The following is a 20,902-nucleotide window of genomic DNA, read 5'->3' as shown; positions in this document are numbered from 1 at the left end:
GCTAAAAACAAATTGCGTCATTTCCTTTCTTGGCCACAAGACGGCGGTAGTGATCGAACACCGAAGTAAGCGACCTTTTCTATTTTTGGTTCATCCGAGACGCCGTAGAATGGCGCCGCTAGCATACCAGCTACCTCTATTAGCCTAGCACTCTTGTTCGGACGTAAGAAAACAGCTTTCTGGGCACTGCCTAAACGTAACGACTCCATTTATAAGGTAAACAACTGACTTTTATCGTGTTGTTTTAGTCCTGTGTAAATAGTTTGCGTTGAAGTTTTTGACAGCTGGCGGGGCGGTAGCTTCCGCTATGTGGCTAGTTGGTTGCGGCTAACACCACCTGCCACCCAACACGCATTTTATTATTCACTTCTGAGGTTTTTGTCGACTTCAACGTTCTTATTTTGTTGCATGTGTAACAAACAACCATCTAAATATATGTCGCATGTTATCTAACATTGGTTGTTTTTACTGCCACAGCTACAGCCATGATTTCTACTCTAAGATGACCATAAACTTATGATCGACATACAACCTCAATTCTAGCTTCTTACGGTTTGTACATTCAATTTCATATTCATTTGTGGACAAAATGTCGCTTCTAATCCACGCAGCTTTGTGCTTTACAGGTGACAGACACCCAGGGAGACTGATGCTTTCGGATGAACTCGATTCCAAACCAGAGGTGACCTCATAATGACCTATGACATTACACTTGACTTGAAACAATTGTATCTTGAATTTTCCCATTTGTATAATATGTCCCTTTATTGTAATAGTGATGTTGTATCCTCTTAACAGCTGCTGGTGCAGTTTGTCCAGAATGCGTCCATCCCAATGGTCCAGGTTCTGGAGGACCCAGAGTCCAAACATGCCTGCCTGCCATTGCTGACTCCGGTTGGCAGTTCTTTGTGTGGGCACCTGCAGCTCACTGGTCAGGTCAAATTATGCTTTTTAAATAAAACAAAACAAGCAACAATATAAATCCCCAAGTTATTTTTTCTTCGCTGTTCAGATGGAACACTGAGCCCCCCACCTGAGAGTTCTTCGTCGCTGTCAGAGCTTGGAGGCGTGTCGGAACGGAGCTCACTGGCAGTGCACCAGGCACACGTCACACACTCAAGGGCCTCGCCCAGCCCGCCGCCCATCCTCCATGACCTGCAGCAATCGGACGGCACCTCCTATGTCCTGCTCAACCTGGCAAAAAGTATGCAACAGCACATATTCTCTTTATTTTGCATTTTTGTTATCATATTTTATTGAAAAATATTCTTTAATCTGCACAGGCATCACAGCCTCTTCTGAGTCCCTCATCTTCGCCACGGACGGAGCAGTTGATGATGAAGACGTTTCGTCGGGAGACTACGGCCTGGACGGCATCGCCCCCTGGTATCTACGGGTGCAGGAGCTTGCCCACGACAGCCTGATCGCAGCCACGCGGGCGCAGTTGGCACGGGACGCCAAGGCCAGTCAGGATGCCAGAGCGGCTATCGCCACCAATGGTAAGACTTTTTTTTGGGGGGGAGTGGATGATGCACCCGCTGACTGACGGGATTTCGGTTGCCTAGGCGACCACACGCACGAGTCGCCCTTGGGTGGTGACGAGGTCACCGCGCCGCTGCCGGCACCGCCGCCACCCCGGGGCGGGCGCCCTCTCGCCAGCAGGCAGATTCTCCGCTGCTCATTTGAGGGCTGCTGCAGGACCTTCACCTGGCCCGCTCACCTCAAGTATCACCTCAAAACGCACAGGTGACCGACATGGCTTTCATTTGAAAACAAAATAATTTGATCCTTTGCTTTATATTACACTTTCTGGAAGGCCTGAAAATGGAATCGCTCTCTCTCTCTCTCGTGTTTGTTGTCAGGAACGACCGCATGTTCCGCTGCGTGGCGGAGGGCTGTGCTAAGAGCTTCTACGTGCTGCAGCGTCTCCAGGTTCACATGAGGACGCACAGTGGTGACAAGCCTTTTGTATGCAAGGAGAACAACTGCGGAAAGAAGTTCACCACGGCCGGAAATCTCAAGAACCACAAACGCGTGCATACCGGTGAGCAAAAACACACAGAAAAAAAAACATCCGCCTAGATTTGACCAGTCAGCGGCTTTGGGGCTGTGACTACTCTTATTTTATTCAGTGAAGCCTTCAGGTTATTTAACAGCGTGTTCCGGTCCACCTTCTCCTACCAGAAATTCGACATTATGACACACGTATGTTTAATCACCATGATGTGGGGGGTAAAGTCAACTGGTAACTATGGCATGACTATTATATTGCCACCTGGTGGCCAAGGCGGGCACACCAGCATAATAAAATCAATTGCACATTTAATCATGATGGACAATACTGTTTTCACGTTAACCATTCGGTTCAATGAGGAAAAACGATTTCAGATAAGTGTTCCTAGTTACTGGAGTGGTTAGAGAACCAATTAAATTCTTATCTCAAGGCGTCATTTTGACACTTCCTGTAATATTAACATACGTGTGGGTGTGTGTTCATGTGTGTGCCTGCTTATATTTAGGGGAGAAGCCTTTTGTGTGTGAAGCAGATGGTTGTGGGCGCTCCTTTGCCGAGTATTCCAGTCTGAGAAAACACATGCTTGTACATTCTGGTGAGTGAATGAATGGCGTCCACGCATTAAGCCCTCCATCTTGCAGTTCTTGCCTTTATTGTGTATGTGTGTGACTTAGGCGAGAAGCCTCACCTATGTGGGATCTGCGGGAAAACGTTCTCTCAGTCTGGAAGCAGGAATGTCCATATAAAGAGACGTCATGGGGAAGAAGGCCTCGCCACTGAAAGCAGGGAAACAGGTCTGAACGCATGCACAAAGACAGACAGACAGACAGAGTCACTTTTCATTTTGTGTGCCAGGTGAAGCCCTGACACGCAGCAGCCTCCTGGAAGCCGATGGTGAGAGCGATGCCGGTCTGGTCGCCATGGCCACTGACGTGGACGCTGTCAACCTCCATCACGCCATGCTCAGGTCACCAGGTAGGCAGGTTAATGATTGGGATTCGGAATGTTGGCTCTTTCGGGAAATTGACACTTTGAAAACTTTCATCTTAAGTCAAAGGACGTCCTTGACTTATTATTCCATATGTTCCTTCAGGTCCGGCGGACTCTGTGAGCGTTCTCGCTTCTCCACATCAACTGGTCACCATGACGACAGAGGGCACCACTTACAGAGATGTGGTGGCGCTGCTGTAAAAACAAGTCGAAATACATCTCGGGACTCTGGCAGATATTCAATAACAAGGATGATGTTTCTATTGATATGTTTTTTTTTGTTTTTTTTTTAGCTTTGTTGAAAAAAAAAAGTGTCAAATGTCAACATTTGTTTATGTTCCAAAGATGCGAGACAGGTTTTTGAAAAATAACATTTTTGAGTTGCCTCTGCAAACTTGTCAATAATAAATGCAAAGAGTGAGGAACTTTTTAACAAGCTATGCCTCGTGGTGTATGTAGGGTTGAAAGTGCCACAATTAAATAAATATATCATACATATTTTATTAAAATGTATTGTTTGATTAAATATGAATTAATTAAATAAAAAAAATAAACCAATGGGTCTATGTCATTACTTTAAAAAAATCATTTGCTTTTAAGATATTAATCTGTTCTTTGAGTGACATGAAGGTCTCTGTCACCTGACTAGCAGGCAAGGGGGATATCTGGGGGCACAACCGGCTGTTAAGGGAAGGTGAGCCACATAACTTGGAATTGATGGACCCTAGTTTGCGAATGGAAGAGTCTCAAATTGAAATAAAACGTCCCTGAAAGCTTTAGCGCCCTCCTGTGGTCACACAAGCAACATAAGTATGCCCTTCTATTCAATACAATCTGTAAACGTACGTTTGAATAAAACACAATAAACAAGTAGGTTTAAACTACCCAAAGCACACAAAACAAATAAAAAAAACATGCATAAAACACAAATATTAAACAATAGTACCTCATCCTTGCAAATAAAAGCTCATGTAGTACCGATAATGGCCACAGGAGGTCGTTAGATCTCTTATACTGCGCGCACTGAAAAATGGCAGCCACTCCGCTCGGCTTCTAAGTCCTGGGACGGCGGTTTGCAGCTGTGGCTGTGAAACCTCGACAATTTATTTAACACCAGACAACTGTGACCATTTCCTTCATCTCTTCCCTCCCCTCTTGCAAATAAGCTACCATCCCGTTTCAACACCACCCCAAAGAGCGGCTTGATGTTTGACACTGACGAAGGAGAGCTAAAATGAGGTAAGATATTCTTTCTATTTTTATGGATGTGAATATTGCACAATTCGTTTCAAAGGTAAAAACTGCTACGTTTATTGAATGCTAGCTTTGGTTCGTACCTCTCACCTGTCATTGAAATAAGGTGCGCTTGTCGTGATTGGTCGACCGACAGGTCACATGTTCCCTTGAACGGGTACATAAACGTGGGTACTGAGCATGCGCACAAACCGCCTGCCTTTATTTACACTTTATTTGCACATTGATTTTACACTTCCTCTATTTCCCCCTTTTTTGTTGTTGTTGTTAAAATGCATAATATGTGGTTTATGCATTTGTTTTGAAATTCTCATGTTTTATGCACAAATATTTGGATGATGTTTTTGATAAACAAACTAAAGAAGTTGTCCAACTGTCATTGATGATGTCCTTGTTATCTTGACTGACTTTGTTCTGGTTGCTTTTTTGGCATCCTCATCATGACCCAAACCCAGTTTGCTATCCAATAGTAGGATCAATAAGCAGGACCGAATGTCACTCGCACTGCCTGGTGCATATTGACGGCTTCCATTGTGACCCATATGAATAATAATAATAGTATCTGCGTGCGGGTGGAATGCAGGGCAAGGACAAATAGTTACACTTTCACATCCAGGAATACTTTATTTATTTCTACGGAAAAAAAAAAAAAACTTTCAAAATATTATGAGCTTGTTTGCAGCTGCATTCACGGTGATTCATCTCAATGCCATTTTTAATAATAATGCTAATGTACTCTGACAACCGTAACTTGACTTATGTGTCAGGGAAACTTCCGGCATCAGGTGTGAGATCATAGGCCCCGTCGAAGGGTAAACCATGACTAAACCGCAGTGACCGCCATTGCAATGTCAGTGACTCAATTAAAGAATCGGACGGGACGGAGCCAGAGAGCCGTGTACTAGAAAGACTCGAAAGACGGCGTGCGTTGTGTAAATATGGCAGGGATTTATTGCTTCCAAATCATGATTGCTGCAGAGATTATGATTTTTTTTTTCCCAGAGCTGTACATCATTTCTAATCTGTGTGCATCTGCAAAAGATGAAAGCACGTCAATATAAATGGGTCAAAGGTCGGATGACTGGAAGTCTGATTTGTTGCAACCCAGCAATGTTGGGTGCTTTTTTTTCTTCTTATATATATTTTTTCCCCTGTATCTACTTATATAGTGACAGAACTCAGAACCTATAATTTGTATTAATAAAAAAACGTACTTATTTAGTTGAATTATTTAGACCTTAAATAAATATATTTCTTTTGAATATGAACAAAATAATTATTTCTATATGACAGTAAATTTTCTAAAATATTAAAGACTTTTTCTTTTTACATGATCACATATTCAATAACTATTTTAGTCTTCTGTTTTAGGAACTGATTTCATGCTGCTTTTCTTTCCATGATTTGTTTCCATTCACGGCCTCACACTGCATCACTGTCTCATTGTCTCTCTCCACCTGCGTCCTTCTACTCTGTTAATGAGCAGTGTGTGAGATGTGAGCCATCAGATGAATTAAATTCTCTCTCACTCTGTCTTTCCACGTGGTTTTACGCTTGCCCAATCCAGCAGATGGCAGGGGGAGGTGGGTGAGGGTGATGGAGGAGGAGGAGGAGGAGGAGGAGGAGGAAGAGTAAGCGAGGGAGGGAGGGAGAAAGGGCTGGCAGGACCAGCTCTCGACACAGCTGGGAGGGGAGAAAGGGAGGGAGGGAGGGATGGATGGAGAGGGAGTAGGTAATCCAATGAGACACCGAGAGGAGAGGCAGAGCAAGGGCAACGCCTCAAAGCACGGGGAATCTCTCTCCAGCTCGCTTTCTCTTTTCCCCCTCTTTATTCCGAGCAACCTCGCTCACCGTCGTCCCGATCACTCCGCTGACTGGAATCCAGATTTTCTTTTCATCTCCTCAGGAGGGAGGCGGCATTGTCATCTCTGTGGACTGGAGAGTCATCTTTGTTCATTCAAGGAATTGGGATATAGGTTAGTGGGCCTTTTTTTTTTTTTTTTTTAGCGTGAAAAGGAGTGATGCCTTCCTAGCATTTTAGGTGCTATGTCGCCTCTTGAACTCTGACGTCTTCTACGGAAGCCCGGACCGATCATAAAAAGGAGACTGTTAAGAGGGAGGGGATTGCTTTATTCGCCGACATGGACATCAATCTGCAGTCGCACCGCTTCTACTTCCCGCAAATTTACTGCGCCGAGCCGGGGACTCAACCGCAGCTAAGCGAGTTTAAAGTCAGGTAGGATTTTTTTTCATCTTTTTTTTTTTTTTAACAGAAAGTAGTGTCTTCTTCCTCGATGGCTTCTGTGGCCTTGCAAGAGAGGAGGAAGGGTAGGAGGAGGTGGGCTAGCGTATTTGGCCCCCAGGAGCAGCATTGATGGCCAGCGAAGGCTCATCAAGGCGGGCAAGAGCGCAGCGGTGGGGGTGGCGGCGGTCGAGGACGCTGACAACGCCGCGGTCATGTCACAAATGTGGTGGTTCCCCGGCCGCCTCCCTCAGCGCATCCTTTGTTCTCCACGCCGGCATTGGTGCGCCTGTGTTTTATCCTCGTGTTTGCCCGAGGCACCCAAGACCAACTCGTTCACATGTGGTCGTTGTCGCTAACAACCACAGATGTCACTTCATGTGATTTTTGTTCAAATGTTTCAAAGCTGTGACTTGGAAACAAGTGTAGTACTCTCGGGTGTATGTGCCTTCAGGAGGCGGTTACATGTGACGTCGGCGTGTGAGTGTCTTGGCGTGAGCTGTGGTTGACTTCAGCTCTTGCATGAGTGTGCTCTTTGAGTTTGTGTTCAATAAATGATCAATGATGGCATATTGGCAAAAGTATCGTTTCAAATTTGAGCCTATTCGGCCCATTTAAAAGGAGCCACCTTTTAAAAAGAATCTATTTTTTCTATCGAAGCATGTCATGCAGATTGAGATATGTTTGACGGCGACTCCTCTAACACCTCTGATTAGTGCAGCTTTAAGCGACTCAGCTCAGCTAAGAAGCTTTTTCCTTTGGCAACGGCATCCCGCTGTTGGAACAGGTTTACAGGACGGTGATGGCGGTCACTTTACCCTCCATCTCAGCACCTTTCAACAATTTTCCCTGTCAGCAATAATCATTTTGAGCAAATTAGCTCCATATGGATTAAGATGGAGGAATTGTATGTGGGCGATTTGTAAGGTGAGCCTATGAACTGAGAGGGAGGATGATGGGAAAGATGGGGGGGGGGGGGATGGGCAGAAGCACGAAGCTCAGCAAGAGAAGCAAATACGATGGATGCAGAAATTAATCATCTGAATATTTTTATTAAGAAGGTTCGAAAACCTTGGTCTGTATTAAGGATGCTAGCGTATGTAAACACCAATCTTGCTTCTGTGGCGATGGACGTATGGGATGATCACCATGGCGACCAGTGCTAGCCAATATAAAGGGTTACATTATTGTCATAAATGCATGAGCCACTATAGCCGCTTTAACTTTAGCTTCTCACTGTCGTTAGCATTAAAACAATTTGTTGTTACCAAGTGAATCATTTCCATAATTATGCTAACCCTGCAGTTACGCCATTTGATAATTAGCCACTTTGCTCGTAATTACCCAAATACTTGAGTCCTGTGGTGGGTTTGCTAGAAAGTGCCAGGAGATCATACTAAACAGTGTGTTGACACTTTTTTAATTATTTTGCATACTCATGCTAATGTTGGAAGGCGCCAGGCCAAAGCCGCTAGCTTCTAGTTGCGGCGGGATTGTTTTTTTTGTTTTTTTTTAATCCTATATGAGTAAATATTAAAGCTGAAAGCAATATTGACATATCTAAAAAAATGTCATCTCAAGGGCATAATAGAGGCTTTCAGTTGTTCAAGATCTCTTAAGGGACAGCCAACGTCCGTCATTCTCATCCGTGAGCGGCGCTCCGGCAGATTAGGGCCGATGTCAAACACGTGGCGGGGAAAGCACTGTTGGGAATTTGTCACTATTCTGGGTCAGCGGACGCACGGAAGTGATGGGTCACGGCTGCACGCAACAACATGTCCGCCGCGGACGTGCCACTGCCAATTACAGATGTGCCTGTGAAATGTGCAATGCAAGGGCACTTAGCCTACTGACCCCTTAGCAAGTCGGCAGCTCCAGAAATGTATCCCATGCAAACACAGATGTGCATCGGAGATTATTAAGCGCAGGTCACATGATTTTTGGAACGGCAAAACTTATTTCTCTGGCTTTGTTTACATTTACCACAATCAGACAAAGATGACATCAGGGCCTTTCTTTTGTTTTTCTTTGGGAGACGGGCTGTCGGATAAATTCCAGGACCTTTTTTTATTACGGCCATTTTGTGGTATTTATTTGTGAAAAAGGGCTTCGGAGTGTATTGAAGATGGCTTCTTTTCCCTGCATGTGTTCCCATCAAGCATTAAAGAGTTTCCTGGTTGCTGATGCTGAGAGATGTACAGCAGCGGGGAGGAAGAAGGAGGTCGACGTGAAAGTTTAATGAGATGCTTTTATGTCGGCATTATCAACCACAAAGTCGAAATGCGGCAGAGTTTCAAGTGGTTGTGATGGGAAATACATGGATGGTATTGGCAAAACATCCCAAGGTGACTTAGAGGTCATGTCAGCAAAAAATAATCTCATGTATTTAAATTTCTAATAAAGCTAACACTAATAATAATACCATGACACTATTGCTAGCTATTTGCCTTTCATTTAGAGACAGACTCGGGACTAGTGATGGGATTTCTCCTCAATGCCAAGACGAAACTTTTAAACATCATTCTCCAGTACTAGTCAACAGTGACTAGCTAATTCGTTTGTACAATTGAATTTAAATAAATTAACATCAATTGTCTGATTCCATTAATTGATGAATTAAAAAGTGTGTCCCATTACTTTTGTCCATATTGCGGGACATTTGGGTGTGAAGATTATGCGAGGATCAGACAGCATGTGTTTTTGCTCCGTTTAATAACTGCCGCGTGTGAATGTGTTGGTTTTTTTTTTTTTTCTCACTAATATATTTATTTATTTATTTATTTATATGTCACCGCTGCTCATTCATATTTTCTAGGCCATAGCCAATATTCTACGGCTGTTGTCATGGCAACAGATTAGCCTGCTGGTGCGTGCTCGCAACAGTCTAATTTGCTTATGTGTGTGTGTTCAATTCAGGGAGCTCCCCTCCAAATGTAGTGTTTGAAAAATACTAGCATGACGGGGTTTCTCTTTCCATAATTGAAACCATCATCACTGGACCCCCCCGAGCAAATTCCGTGGCCTTAAAAAAGGATTACGTGAATTAGCATTAAAACTGTTGTTAGCGCTCCAAGCGGCCAAATAAGCTTTATGCTGACTTATCCCTCCCCACCAAAAAAAAAAAAAAAAAAAAAAAATGCCTGCCAGCTAATTTTTTTTTTCCCACAGTGGAAAACATTAACAGGATCTGATTTCTGTTTCCAAGACGCAAGATGTAAACATAATCATTGCCATTGTGTGTTTAGCAATTAGCACCAGTGAGGTTCGGACGTTTTAATATTGTGATGACACCGGCTGCAGTAAAATTCATGACACAATAATTTCCTTATTTATTTACAAACTGTCCTGGGAGCGATAGTTGAACTGAACTTCAGAGGAGCCATTTCAGACACAGTTTATTTTCTATCCCAGCTAATGTAACTCTGGCCTGCTGTGTTTTATAAATGTTTAAGCCCTCAGCTGTTCTCTCCTCTGCTTCATGCAGCTTTCATAGTGTCATGCAGACACGGAAGATTTTCTTAAGACAAAAAAAAAAAAAATCACAAAACAGTTTGTTGACTGTCGTGGGGATTTCATTTGGACGTTACTGGCGAGCAGCTGCCCAGCGCCACAAAGACACCTTCTGTTAGCTCATCCTTTAGCGACGCTGTGATGGAGTGTGTGAGAAGCACCAACTGTAGCGCACACTGAGGAGAGAAAAAAAAAACACACACACACACAAATTGATCACTGTTTAAAAGACTCAATGGACTCTGTGGTTCCTTTTGGTCAAACTAGGACAAAAGTCTGAGGTGCAGCTAGAATAAATGTCATTTGATGGGAAGGAGATCATTTTATATTTTATAAATTATATAATTTTATATAGAACGATATTTAGGAGCCTTTTTTTTTTGACAATGGATAGAAATGAGGGGGAAATGGGCAAAATTTCTTTTAAAATGAATATTTTTTTTCACCAAGATTTAAAAGCATTTACTCTTGGGGTTGACCTCACTTCTACATAAAATGATTTTCAGTGCAAAGAAAAAATAAGTTGTCACTTTAAGGTTAAACGTTTAAGAGTGTGATGTTGTACTGGTACAAAAATAATTGCGTTTAATTTATTTATTTTCTTTAGCTTGTCGACTCAGTTAAACTTTAACCGGTGCTTCTCGGCAACTGTCAGAAAATGGCGTCAGAGAGTCCCGGCGGCATTAAAAGTCGCATGAATAAAAGAGGCGCTTGTGCTAAAACTGAAGCAAAGAAGGCCGATCGGAGGGGAGGAAACGGAAACGCACGACACACTCGTACTCAAGCAGAATAACGTGCAGCTAGGATCAAATATGAATACTTAGATATGAATAAGTCACACACACACATTCGCACACACTTCAAAATGTCACCCGGGCTGCCGCAGTGAATTTTGACAGAAATCTCAGCGAGGCGCTCTTGTGGAAAGAACCAGGGAGTTATTAATAACCTGACTTTTATTAACACATCTAATAATGTTTGGCTTCAACTGACTGACTGACAAAAATTCAACCTTATGACTTTGCAATGACTTTAAACAGTCGCCCAACTAGTCCAAACGACATCCGAACTTGCATTAGTAGAACAGTTGAAACGCACTTTGCCCAAAAAATGTAATCAATACAGTGTAATTACTCCGTTACATTCACTTTGACATAAATAAATAAAGTGTGCATTAACATGTCAGTTCATCTACTCAGTCCTTTAATCCTCGCTTATACTAATTGTCTAAACCAAATGCAATCAGGGGGTTTGTCCAGCCAGCATCTGCTGATGTTCTTAATGAGACAATGTGTGTGTGTGTGTGTGTGTGTGTGTGTGTGTGTGTGTGTGTGTGTGTGTGTGTGTTGCCTGGCCGCTCTATCCATCTGACTGCGTTTATCTCTGCCCACTGTGGCGTTCTTTGGCGCCCCACTTTTCCCGACACACACACATGTAGCGTGTATTCCGCAGACAAAAGACACGTGTGAAAAAAGAAGCTAATTGAATGGAATGACGTAGAAGGCTGGGAGCAAAAAAAAGCAGACGAGGAGCGAGGAGTTTGGACTTGCAGATGAGATGAATGAGATGAGAAAGACTGCCAAGAAGATGTCCCATCTGTGTCTTTGCCTCTCTGTCAAGCTAAAATTAGACTAGCGACCCCGGAGGCAAAGACAAAAAAAGCTGCGTCAGAAAAGAGAAAAAGGAAAGGTCACACTAAAAGTATCAGCACAATGAATTGAGTTGAAGCATCAAATCATAATGCAAAAAATAATAATAAACTTCCTATTAAATGTTTTAATGAAATACAAAATAATAGCGTGCTCAATTTGTACTGTAACCGTGAGATAATTAGCATAGCTCGGCACAAACACAGGAAGTCAGGAGCCAACCACCCACTGCCTCTAAAAATTGCTAATGATGGATGGTTTTTTTTTTTTTTCTTTGCTAGTTAAACCAAAATTGCATCCTGGGCAGAGTGGGAACAAACAAATTGTGGTTAATTAGGAGCTTCCTTTTCACTTGCAAAGCGCTAGTGTTTCCAAAATAATATGCCAAGGTTGCACATTTATCTTCTTCATCTCTCCAGCGAGCAGAGCATCTGCCAGGCGAGGGCTTCGGTCATGGTCTACGACGACACCAGCAAGAAATGGGTGCCCATCAAGCCAGGCCAGCAGGGCTTCAGCCGTATTAACATCTACCACAACACCCCTAGTAACACCTTCAGGGTGGTGGGAGTCAAGCTGCAGGACCAGCAGGTGTGTCATGGCGTCACATCACACACATATAGCATCACTCATCTCCTCCTGTGTGTGTGTGTGTAGGTGGTTATCAACTACTCCATCGTCAAGGGGCTGAAGTACAACCAAGCCACGCCAACATTCCACCAATGGAGAGATGCTCGGCAAGTGTACGGCCTCAACTTTGCCACCAAGGAGGAGGCCACTACTTTTTCCAACGCCATGCTCTTTGCGCTCAGTGTGCTCAGCGCCCAGGATGGAGGTGAGTTGTTCTACTGAACTGAGGTCATTTAGGACAAAAGTCCCAGCCTCCTTCTCTGGAAACATGACTCTGAGGTGCTCGCTGCGCTTCTGCCGCCTTAGAGGCTTGCGTTACATGACAGATGATCTGAAGAGAGGGAGGGAGGGGTTAAAGTGAGATAGCGGAGGGCTCGAGGTTCAGGTGAGGCGATGGAGGAGGAAGACCAGGAGGTGGAAGAGCAAGCGGAGGCCAGCTATGGTAGGCAGCAGCGAATGGCTGTGTCAGTGCTTCTGTGTCTGCTACAGTCGCTTCGTCTTCTTCGCCATGTCATGTAGGTTCACCATTGGATGTGTTGACATTGTTCATTTTAATGGGACCAGTAAAATGGTGTCAAACTTTATTGTCCTTGTTTCAAAATGTTATTATTCCTTAAAGTGGCTGTTCTTTTTTTTTTTTTTTTTCAACATGTTTAATTGCCCTTGGTGCTATGCTTAATTGTCTTTGTTCTCAACGTTTCAGCTCCATTTAACCTTGCTTATTCACTCGATTTTTTTTTTTTTTTTTCTCCACAGGTCCAGCTGTGCAGCGCCAAGTCCAAAATGGACCAAGCTCGGAAGAAATGGAAGCCCAGAGAGCAAGGTAGGTCGTTTTTATTATTTTCTTTACACTGCTAAGCTAGCACTCCATTTCCATCCGCATCAGAAACAAATATCACAGATAGGAAAATAAAAGCCTCCAAATCCTCTTTGCTGCTCCGAATGATGATGTAACCCTTTTCCAAAAAAAAAAAAAAAAAACCTGCCATCCCTTCTGAAATTAAGACAGACTTTTGACCTTAAAATCTCCTCGCCCACCCAAATAACAATCATCTGTTGTCTGTGCGTTTACCATTATTATTATTATCAACAAACATCTTGCCTGTATGTAGTTATTCTAAGATCTAAGTGCAGTTTTTTTTTAGTACATTTAAGAAAAACAAAAAAATAGTCGTGAATTATCTCCAAAAGCTGCAGGCGAACTCTAAGTGAACCCAAAGGCAGTGAGGATTAGCCAGCTGTGTGTGTGCATGCTAGTGTTTGTTTCGATCCTTTCATTTTTTTGGTCAACTTTTTACTTCCTGTCAATTATTATTGTGCATATCTTAGTTATATAAAGAGAATAATGTGTACTGTGCGTGTGTTCCTGCAGGCAAATGATAGAGCAGCAACAGCAGATGCAGGCCCAAATGGAGCGGGAGCGACGCTCCTCCAACTCAGGTCAGTGATGTCACACAGTGATGATGGCAAACCAAAATGGCAGCTCAGGAACTTCCCCTTGCGCAGGTTCTCCTTTCCAAGGCCATCCAGCCGTGCTTTCCGTGGCGCCCCCCGTCGTACCTCCTCCTGCGTGCATGGCAGCGGGACCGCCGCCCCCACCGCCACCACCTGGACCTCCTCCGCCGTCGGCCGGGGCTCCACCGCCGCCGCTGCCTCCCCCGCTAAACAACCAAGGGGAGGAGCCGCCAGCTCAGACGGGCCTCGCCGCCATGATCGCCGGCGCCAAGCTGCGGCGCGTCCAAAGAGTGAGGCCTGCCAATCTTAATGATGACGTTATAAGATAAACAAAATCTGCTATTTAAATTGGGGTGTGTAAACTTTTTTTTAAGAATCTACTCTTTCTTGACAGCCGGAAGAGAGCTCGTCCAGCTCGTCTGCTTCGTCCAGTAGCAAAAACACTGAAGTCAATCGGACGAGCGGCGGCAACGGAGGACTGATGGAGGAGATGAACGCCCTTTTGGCCCGAAGGTCAGACAGAACAAGGACCTTTTGAACCTTTTAATGCACTCCTTTGTTTGTGCGTGTCTTGGCCACCTGAGGGCAGTATAGTACAGAAATGGTCTCAGCTTCTTAATGACAGCGCATTAGTCTTTACATATTTTGTTTTAACTTTCCTAACATGGCGCCTTCTCTTGCTCCTAGAAGAAAAGCAGCATCAGAGAAGCCAGATGACAACCAAAGTGTGAGTGCGCATGGATGATATGATGCAATAATTATTGTGATGATAAATGGGATCAAAGAAAAACAAACAATGTGACGTCTGTGTCCTTTCTTCAGGACGACCCAAATTATCCCTCACCCAGCACCCGGGGGAGTCAAAACTCTACAGGTGAGCTAGCTTTAACATTAGCATCAAATTAGCCTTTCACACTAACATAATGTTTATGTATCTTTTTCAAATAGACGGGGCAAAAAAGCCGTGGGACAGGGCCAACTCTGCGGACAGGGCCATGGCTCCAAGGTGAGAGAAAGAATGTTTTTATAATGTAGACTCACAGAAAATGTATTAAATAAGTGATTTATTGATGACTTTCTAGGGTACGGCCTGCAGGGAGTGGCGCCGATGGAGATTCGTTAGACATGGATAGAATGAAACAGGTACGCTGACACTTAAAAAACTAAAAATCAAAATAAAGAGATATTTTCTTTGTTTTATAAAAGACTGATTTGTGTACTCCTCTAGGAAATCTTGGAAGAAGTGTTCCGCGAGTTGCACAAAGTGAAGGAAGAAATTATTGACGGTGGGAGCTACTTCACTTTACGTAAAATCAATCAATGTGTGCCACGTTGATATTTTTTTATTGGAATATAAGATTAAAGTTGTATATTTTACAATTATCGGAAAATATTTATTTCATCTTTGGTGTTTCTTTTCTCCTCCACAGCCATTAGAAACGAGCTCAGTCGAGTGAGCACGACATAATGTCAACTATCCGAAGAGGGGGAGAAGGAGTAGGGCCCAAACTGTGACGTCCGCTGTGGTGTTGAGGAGCCGCCATAGCCGCCATGTTTTTGCGGCGTGTATTGACTTGAGCGGAGACATGTGTATGCGTTTGTGTGTCAAGAGACTTTTTGTTATTTACATTTGTCTCTTTGTTGCCCCTTGGTCTTTGACCTGAAAGACATGAAAAAAAAAATCAATATATTCAAATAGTTTTATGGTGTCAAGGAGTTTGTTAAACACTTAAAAAAAAAAACATCATTACCCTTACTATCATATTCTTCATTAAACTAATCCCTCATTCATTCTCATAGACTGGAGCTATAAACAAGCTAACATGCATGTTTTTGGAATGTGGGAAGAAAATACAGTACACTAACATGAAAACTCCTCACAGGGAAGACCAGAGCTAGGATTCGAACCCAGACCCCAGAACTGTGAAACAGAAATGATCGCTGTGCTGCCTCTTAAAAAGTAATTGCTGTGTTTTGAAATACTTTTATTGTCGCCAGTGATTTTATACTTATTACCCCTACTGTCATAATTCTTTGAGGGGTTTAGTCTATAATGAGAATATGATAGTAAAGATTGCACGTTTACATCAATTTGCTTTTATATCCAAATTGTTCTCATTTTTAAAATTATTTTAGTTTACTTTCTTTTTTTAACCAAAACAGCAAAATGTTTCTTTTGTCCTACAACCACTGTATTTTTTTAAACACAAATAACACACCAGGATATTTGTGATTATGATGTAAAAAAAAAAAAAGTTTATTGGCTGAAAAGTATTGTTCATTGTTTTCTTTATGATGACAAAGTGCTTCCTTGTTGAAAAGAAAAGGGGGGAAATGCACTGTTTTGAAATAAATTCAAATAAAACTTCGATAAATAAGGCTGACCTTTCCTTTATGTGAATGTCTTTTATTGCAATTTTTCTTTCATTGCCTTGATGCCAAACCAAAGAATATTAAAGATATATATTATAGGTTATTGTTTAAAAATGTGTGCAATGTGTGTTGCCCAATGTATATATACATATAGATATATTCTGGGATGCTTTTTTTAGATTTATACTTTAGTATTTAGGTCTTCTATACACTTTTTATGTGCTTGTGTGTGTCAAAGTGTGTTTAGGCAACTTCCGCCTCACTATCCCGATCTCGCGATGTTTCCCCACGTAGGCGCAAAGCAGCGACGAGATCTGGCGCGGGACGGAAGAGTGGCGAGAGTTGAAGCCGAAGAAGAAGCAGCGAAGTCGGCAGGAGCGAAAACCGGAGCTGGGGGGGGCGTGCGAAAGTTAACGCGGCGGGTCTCGAAAGCCCGAAACCAGGTGCATAAACGCGGCGTGAATGAGACAGGCAAGCTGGAGGACTTCGACATGGCATCGGGAGAAACCCTGTACATCGGGTCGGACGGCACGGAGATGCCGGCCGAGATCGTTGAGCTCCACGAGATTGAGGTGGAGACCATCCCGGTGGAGACTATCGAGACCACGGTGGTCGGTGGCGAGGACGACGACGAGGATAACGACGATGTACAGCCCATGATAGCCCTCCAGCCGCTGGACGACGACCCGGGAACCATCCACCACCACCACCACCACCACCAATACCATCACCATCCAGAGGTTATCCTAGTCCAGACCCGTGAGGAGGTAGTCGGCGGGGATGAGTCCGACTTGCACACGGATGACGGCGGCGGGGGCTTCGAAGACCAGATCCTCATCCCGGTACCGGCTCCCGGAGTGGAGGACGAGTATATCGAGCAGACGTTAGTGACTGTAGCCGGGAAAAGCGCCATGGGTCGGGTGAAACGAGGAGGAGGCGGCAGCGGTGTCTCGGGCGGGAAGAAAGCGGGCAAAAAGAGCTATATAAGCGGCGTGGAGACCGGAGCGAGGAAATGGGAACAGAAGCAAGTACAAATAAAAACTCTGGAGGGGGAATTCTCCGTAACGATGTGGGCGTCGGGTAAGTTCTGTTAGTTTAGCCCAGCTACGGCTGTCACATCTCGGCTTCACGAGGCCTTCTTGCCAGGGCGTTGTCCTGCTGTTGCACCCGACTAGTTCCTGGAGTGTTCTATCCCATTGCAAAGTAGCGAGCGGAGTCGTGCAGGACTTTTAGTTCGACGCAGAAACCTCAAGCAAATGTTTTTGTTTTGACTGGAAGCCATGTTTTAGGTGTTACTGGGCGCCGCCATATTCCCCGAGTCCTGAGAAGTATGGCGGCGGCCCCCGAAAAAATGGCGACCCTGGCGGGCCCGAGTAACATGGTGCTTTCGGTTCAGTGGCGCTCCACTAAACACGGACAAAACGTCACATTCTACCCGCGTTTTGGGTTAGCTATTCCCCATAAAGTTTCACCGCGGTGGTGTTGACACACTAGACTTGCGTAATTTGACTCTATGGCCATTTTTTTGGGGCAAAGTATTTTTCGTTAGCTGCTAGCTAACCTCAAAGCACAGTTAGCCGCTTCGAAGGAAATAATAGGCCTCGATTAGCTAAACCTCGTGTAGTGCAAAAAAAACAAAAAACGTCACACAGGTTCTTATTCCCTTAAAGTTTGTATATTGCTTTGATATTTACACAGAGATTTAAACGTCTGTCTTATACACAAGTTTTGTTTTGTTTTAATGGCGCTATACTACGGCTATGCCTAGTCTTCTACTGCAGCGTTTACAAACCTTTTTGTAAGGCAGGGCTCACCCTTTTTACATTTCCAAAAAAGTATGGGAAAATGTCACAAAAGTATGAATAATCCACAAAAATTATATAGTTACAGAAAGCTATAATGTATATGAATAGGCGACAGAGATTGTTTGTAAATCGTAGAATTGGATAAACTAATGGAATAGGATTTGAGGAATGTGTTCTGTCACTGCCAGGAATGGGAATTGATTTGATGTCCATCAGCAATGCAGCACTTCTTTATCAAGTTGCTTATTTCTGCATAGAGCTGTGCAATGTTGACAAAATAGTCTCCTATTTAGATGTCAATTTATTAAAGGTAGATTAGAGAGAGTGGATCTGGAAAAAAAAATACTGGAAGCAGAGCTGAAGGTTATGCTACTATCTCTCCTCTTTGACAAAAATGAAAGGTTTGCCTATGCTAAACATTTGTAGGTCTGCAAATCCAATAATCGCTCTCAGTATATATTTTGTTCCACTGATGTTCAATGAAGCAGTTTTCCCCGCAGACTCGCCCGCCGGGACATGCTACTGTGTGTTCGGTTCAGTTCTGTAACGTATTTCTAGACACCCATGAAGACATTGACCATGAGTCAGTGGTGGAGGAGCAGATCGTGGGCGAGAACTCTCCACCCGACTACTCGGAGTACATGACGGGGAAAAAGCTACCCCCGGGCGGCATCCCAGGCATCGACCTCTCAGACCCCAAGCAACTGGCTGAGTTTGCCAGGTGCAAACCTCTTGTGCAAGTTCTTTATTATTGTCTAAAATCTGATTTCATTCGCAAAATGTACTTTTGAATCAGTTCTGTCTGATAAACCGAGTCTTTCTTTGGGCCCCAAACAGAATGAAACCCAGGAAAATCAAAGAGGACGACGCACCCAGGACGATAGCTTGCCCTCATAAAGTGAGTATGTGATCTATCCAGTATGTCTCTGCCATCAGGAAGTAAATGTGAAAATGTGATTAAATGCCAAAGACGCCGCCCGCATACTCTATTTCAGTTCTAGCTATCTTCACCCCCACCCACCCACCCACCCTCTTGTTTGCTTCTTTCTTTCCTCTAACCTTGTGAATTTGTTTCCCTTACCAGGGCTGCACAAAGATGTTCAGGGACAATTCGGCCATGAGGAAGCACCTGCACACCCACGGGCCCCGCGTCCACGTCTGCGCAGAGTGCGGCAAGGCCTTCGTAGAGAGCTCCAAACTCAAGCGCCACCAGCTCGTCCACACGGGGGAGAAGCCCTTCCAGGTGGGCTTTTAAGAATGACTTTCTAATTTAAAAAAAAAAGAGATTTAATTATAGGGTTCAAGTCGGCAAATTAGCGCTTATCTGGCTGCGTGTTTATAAATGTACGAGAGAAGGGGATTTAATGGATCCATTAGACGAAGGGTTATGGGGTTAAGAGGCTGCTCAAGCGGCTGAAAGATGGATGGGTCACAAAGGAGACCTTTCATAAGCAGATTTATTTTCATCATCGAATGAAGATTTGAACACATTCTGCACACTTTGCTTTCCCGTCACAGGTTTGTATGAAATGCTAAATAAGTCTCTTTTTGTCTCCCAGTGCACCTTCGAAGGCTGCGGCAAGCGCTTCTCGCTGGACTTCAACCTGCGCACCCACGTGCGCATCCACACGGGCGACCGCCCCTACGTGTGCCCCTTCGACGGCTGCAATAAGAAGTTCGCGCAGTCCACCAACCTGAAGTCGCACATCCTGACACACGCCAAAGCCAAGAACAACCAATGAGACGATTTCCTTCCCACTCCCCTCCTCAATGCGCCGTGAAGAAGAGAAAGAAAAAACACTGAACACTTTTTTTTTTTTTTTTCCCGCCATTTGCATTTTGAATGGGAAAGATGAAGCCCCTCCCTACCCCCCACGCAAAAGACTTGTTTTTACCAGAGTGGTTTTCATATACCATAGTCACATGGCTTTTATTTGCCATTCTGGTGTGCACGTTGTACACCAACAAGCTATGTTACACTAACACCTTCTTCTTGTCGGCACAAGAAAACAATAACCACCTATATACTCTTTGTAGACGATCGGACACAAAGGTGTGATTGTTTTTAATCCAATCTTTTAGTGGCTTTTCCCATTCTCGACCAGCGAGCGGCAAAAGGTGCAAGCATCACTTCCCTTTTTGTTTCAGATGTGCTGTAAAGACTTGAGAATTATTACTCTTCTCTTTTTGTCTTCATGTTGTATATCAACTGGCCACAATAAAAAAAAAAAAAAAAAACTCATCCCTATTGGAATAGTAACATAATCAGTACAGAGGCTTTCTGTCTTAATTGACTTTTACCCTTATGTGATTTTTTTTTTTCATATTTCAGGCATCTGGCAGCAAAGTGACTCTTTTCAGATTTGATTTTTTGTACATTTGTTTTAGAAGACAGGTGGTAAGATGTCTGCTGTATTTGCTTTGAAATTGCAGGATGCTTAATCAGGTGTGATTTTTGGTGTTGAGGTCTCTAATATTTTGATGATCTTATTTGCTACACGGGTGCGTTAAACTGCTCTTGCCACAAAAAATAAACACATTGTTAGATTACATCATTTTCATTATTCATGTAAATTCCACTTCACAGTAAACTGTTTTTATGTATTTTTGAAATGGGAAGATTTTATATCAAATTATATTAATTTTTTAAAATTTGGGATAGAGAGTGGGAATCATTTCTCTCCAACTTAATTTTACTGACAAGTTCACTAATGTGCTCAGCCAGCAGTTAATTATGATCCTCAGCTTTCCTACGGTTTCATTTGCTAATTTTAGCCGCTGGCAACTTAATGCTGCCCTCTGCGGGTCACTACTGTCATTACATCGGGAGCTCTCCTTGGTACTGATCTGCAATCCCCTTTGTGTCGTGTAAATAAATGTAATTCTTAAGGGGCACAAAACTTAAATTATACTCACACTTAGAGGTGGTCAAATGAAGATATTATTTTTACATTATTAGATTTTTTTCCCATCACTTTGCATC

At 43.5% G+C, this 20,902-nt stretch overlaps 3 protein-coding genes across 9 annotated transcripts; all 3 read left to right on the top strand.

Moving 5' to 3' along the window:
- The first annotated feature begins 59 nt into the window (after window positions 1-59).
- znf410 (zinc finger protein 410) lies at window positions 60-3,555 on the top strand. Of its 2 annotated transcripts, none has more exons than XM_085937997.1 (12): window positions 60-216; window positions 478-552; window positions 627-682; window positions 799-931; window positions 1,013-1,204; window positions 1,284-1,499; window positions 1,566-1,746; window positions 1,863-2,044; window positions 2,547-2,609; window positions 2,689-2,808; window positions 2,870-2,989; window positions 3,108-3,555. In XM_085937997.1, exons 3-12 carry the CDS (start codon window positions 650-652, stop codon window positions 3,203-3,205), a joined length of 1,338 nt encoding a protein of 445 aa, XP_085794123.1. In that variant the 5' UTR covers window positions 60-216; window positions 478-552; window positions 627-649; the 3' UTR covers window positions 3,206-3,555. The 2 variants fall into 2 exon arrangements, with proteins under 2 accessions (XP_085794123.1, XP_085794122.1); XM_085937996.1 differs by having other exon boundaries at window positions 2,520-2,609.
- Window positions 3,556-4,009: 454 nt separating this feature from the next.
- evlb (Enah/Vasp-like b) lies at window positions 4,010-16,114 on the top strand. Of its 3 annotated transcripts, XM_085937793.1 has the most exons (14): window positions 4,010-4,243; window positions 6,165-6,494; window positions 12,079-12,247; window positions 12,314-12,491; window positions 13,043-13,109; window positions 13,659-13,726; window positions 13,793-14,031; window positions 14,136-14,254; window positions 14,429-14,468; window positions 14,564-14,615; window positions 14,690-14,747; window positions 14,824-14,884; window positions 14,970-15,027; window positions 15,172-16,114. In XM_085937793.1, exons 2-14 carry the CDS (start codon window positions 6,400-6,402, stop codon window positions 15,207-15,209), a joined length of 1,242 nt encoding a protein of 413 aa, XP_085793919.1. In that variant the 5' UTR covers window positions 4,010-4,243; window positions 6,165-6,399; the 3' UTR covers window positions 15,210-16,114. The 3 variants fall into 3 exon arrangements, with proteins under 3 accessions (XP_085793919.1, XP_085793918.1, XP_085793917.1); XM_085937792.1 differs by lacking the exon at window positions 6,165-6,494 and having other exon boundaries at window positions 14,432-14,468; XM_085937791.1 differs by lacking the exon at window positions 6,165-6,494.
- A 238-nt stretch (window positions 16,115-16,352) lies between these two features.
- Window positions 16,353-20,469, top strand: yy1b (YY1 transcription factor b). Of its 4 annotated transcripts, none has more exons than XM_085937787.1 (5): window positions 16,353-17,194; window positions 18,478-18,655; window positions 18,757-18,817; window positions 19,004-19,162; window positions 19,479-20,469. In XM_085937787.1, the coding sequence occupies exons 1-5, from the start codon at window positions 16,393-16,395 to the stop codon at window positions 19,659-19,661; spliced, it is 1,383 nt and encodes a 460-aa protein (XP_085793913.1). In that variant the 5' UTR covers window positions 16,353-16,392; the 3' UTR covers window positions 19,662-20,469. The 4 variants fall into 4 exon arrangements, with proteins under 4 accessions (XP_085793913.1, XP_085793915.1, XP_085793914.1 ...); XM_085937789.1 differs by having other exon boundaries at window positions 16,356-17,194; window positions 18,478-18,640; XM_085937788.1 differs by having other exon boundaries at window positions 16,357-17,194; window positions 18,490-18,655.
- The last annotated feature ends 433 nt before the right edge of the window (window positions 20,470-20,902 follow it).

The sequence above is a fragment of the Syngnathus leptorhynchus genome, chromosome 18 (genome assembly GCF_054491065.1).
Source record: "Syngnathus leptorhynchus isolate UIUO chromosome 18, UIUO_Slep, whole genome shotgun sequence".
NCBI classification, from domain to species: Eukaryota; Metazoa; Chordata; class Actinopteri; order Syngnathiformes; family Syngnathidae; genus Syngnathus; species Syngnathus leptorhynchus.
Note: the sequence above shows the minus strand (reverse complement) of the source record. Positions and strands in the feature narration are given on the sequence as shown.

What these genes read in the sequence shown, in the direction of transcription:
- znf410 (XM_085937996.1), top strand. Translation starts at nt 650, where the DNA reads ATGCTTTCGGATGAACTCGATTCCAAACCAGAG. An exon ending in CCTGCTCAACCTGGCAAAAA is followed by an intron (nt 1,205 to 1,283) that starts GTATGCAACAGC and finishes TAATCTGCACAG; the next exon opens with GCATCACAGCCTCTTCTGAG. An exon ending in ACACATGCTTGTACATTCTG is followed by an intron (nt 2,610 to 2,688) that starts GTGAGTGAATGA and finishes TGTGTGACTTAG; the next exon opens with GCGAGAAGCCTCACCTATGT.
- evlb (XM_085937793.1), top strand. Translation starts at nt 6,400, where the DNA reads ATGGACATCAATCTGCAGTCGCACCGCTTCTACTTCCCGCAAATTTAC. An exon ending in TCAAGCTGCAGGACCAGCAG is followed by an intron (nt 12,248 to 12,313) that starts GTGTGTCATGGC and finishes GTGTGTGTGTAG; the next exon opens with GTGGTTATCAACTACTCCAT. An exon ending in GACAGGGCCATGGCTCCAAG is followed by an intron (nt 14,748 to 14,823) that starts GTGAGAGAAAGA and finishes ATGACTTTCTAG; the next exon opens with GGTACGGCCTGCAGGGAGTG.
- yy1b (XM_085937787.1), top strand. Translation starts at nt 16,393, where the DNA reads ATGTTTCCCCACGTAGGCGCAAAGCAGCGACGAGATCTGGCGCGGGAC. An exon ending in CGTAACGATGTGGGCGTCGG is followed by an intron (nt 17,195 to 18,477) that starts GTAAGTTCTGTT and finishes ACGTATTTCTAG; the next exon opens with ACACCCATGAAGACATTGAC. An exon ending in GCCAGGTGCAAACCTCTTGT is followed by an intron (nt 18,656 to 18,756) that starts GCAAGTTCTTTA and finishes GGCCCCAAACAG; the next exon opens with AATGAAACCCAGGAAAATCA.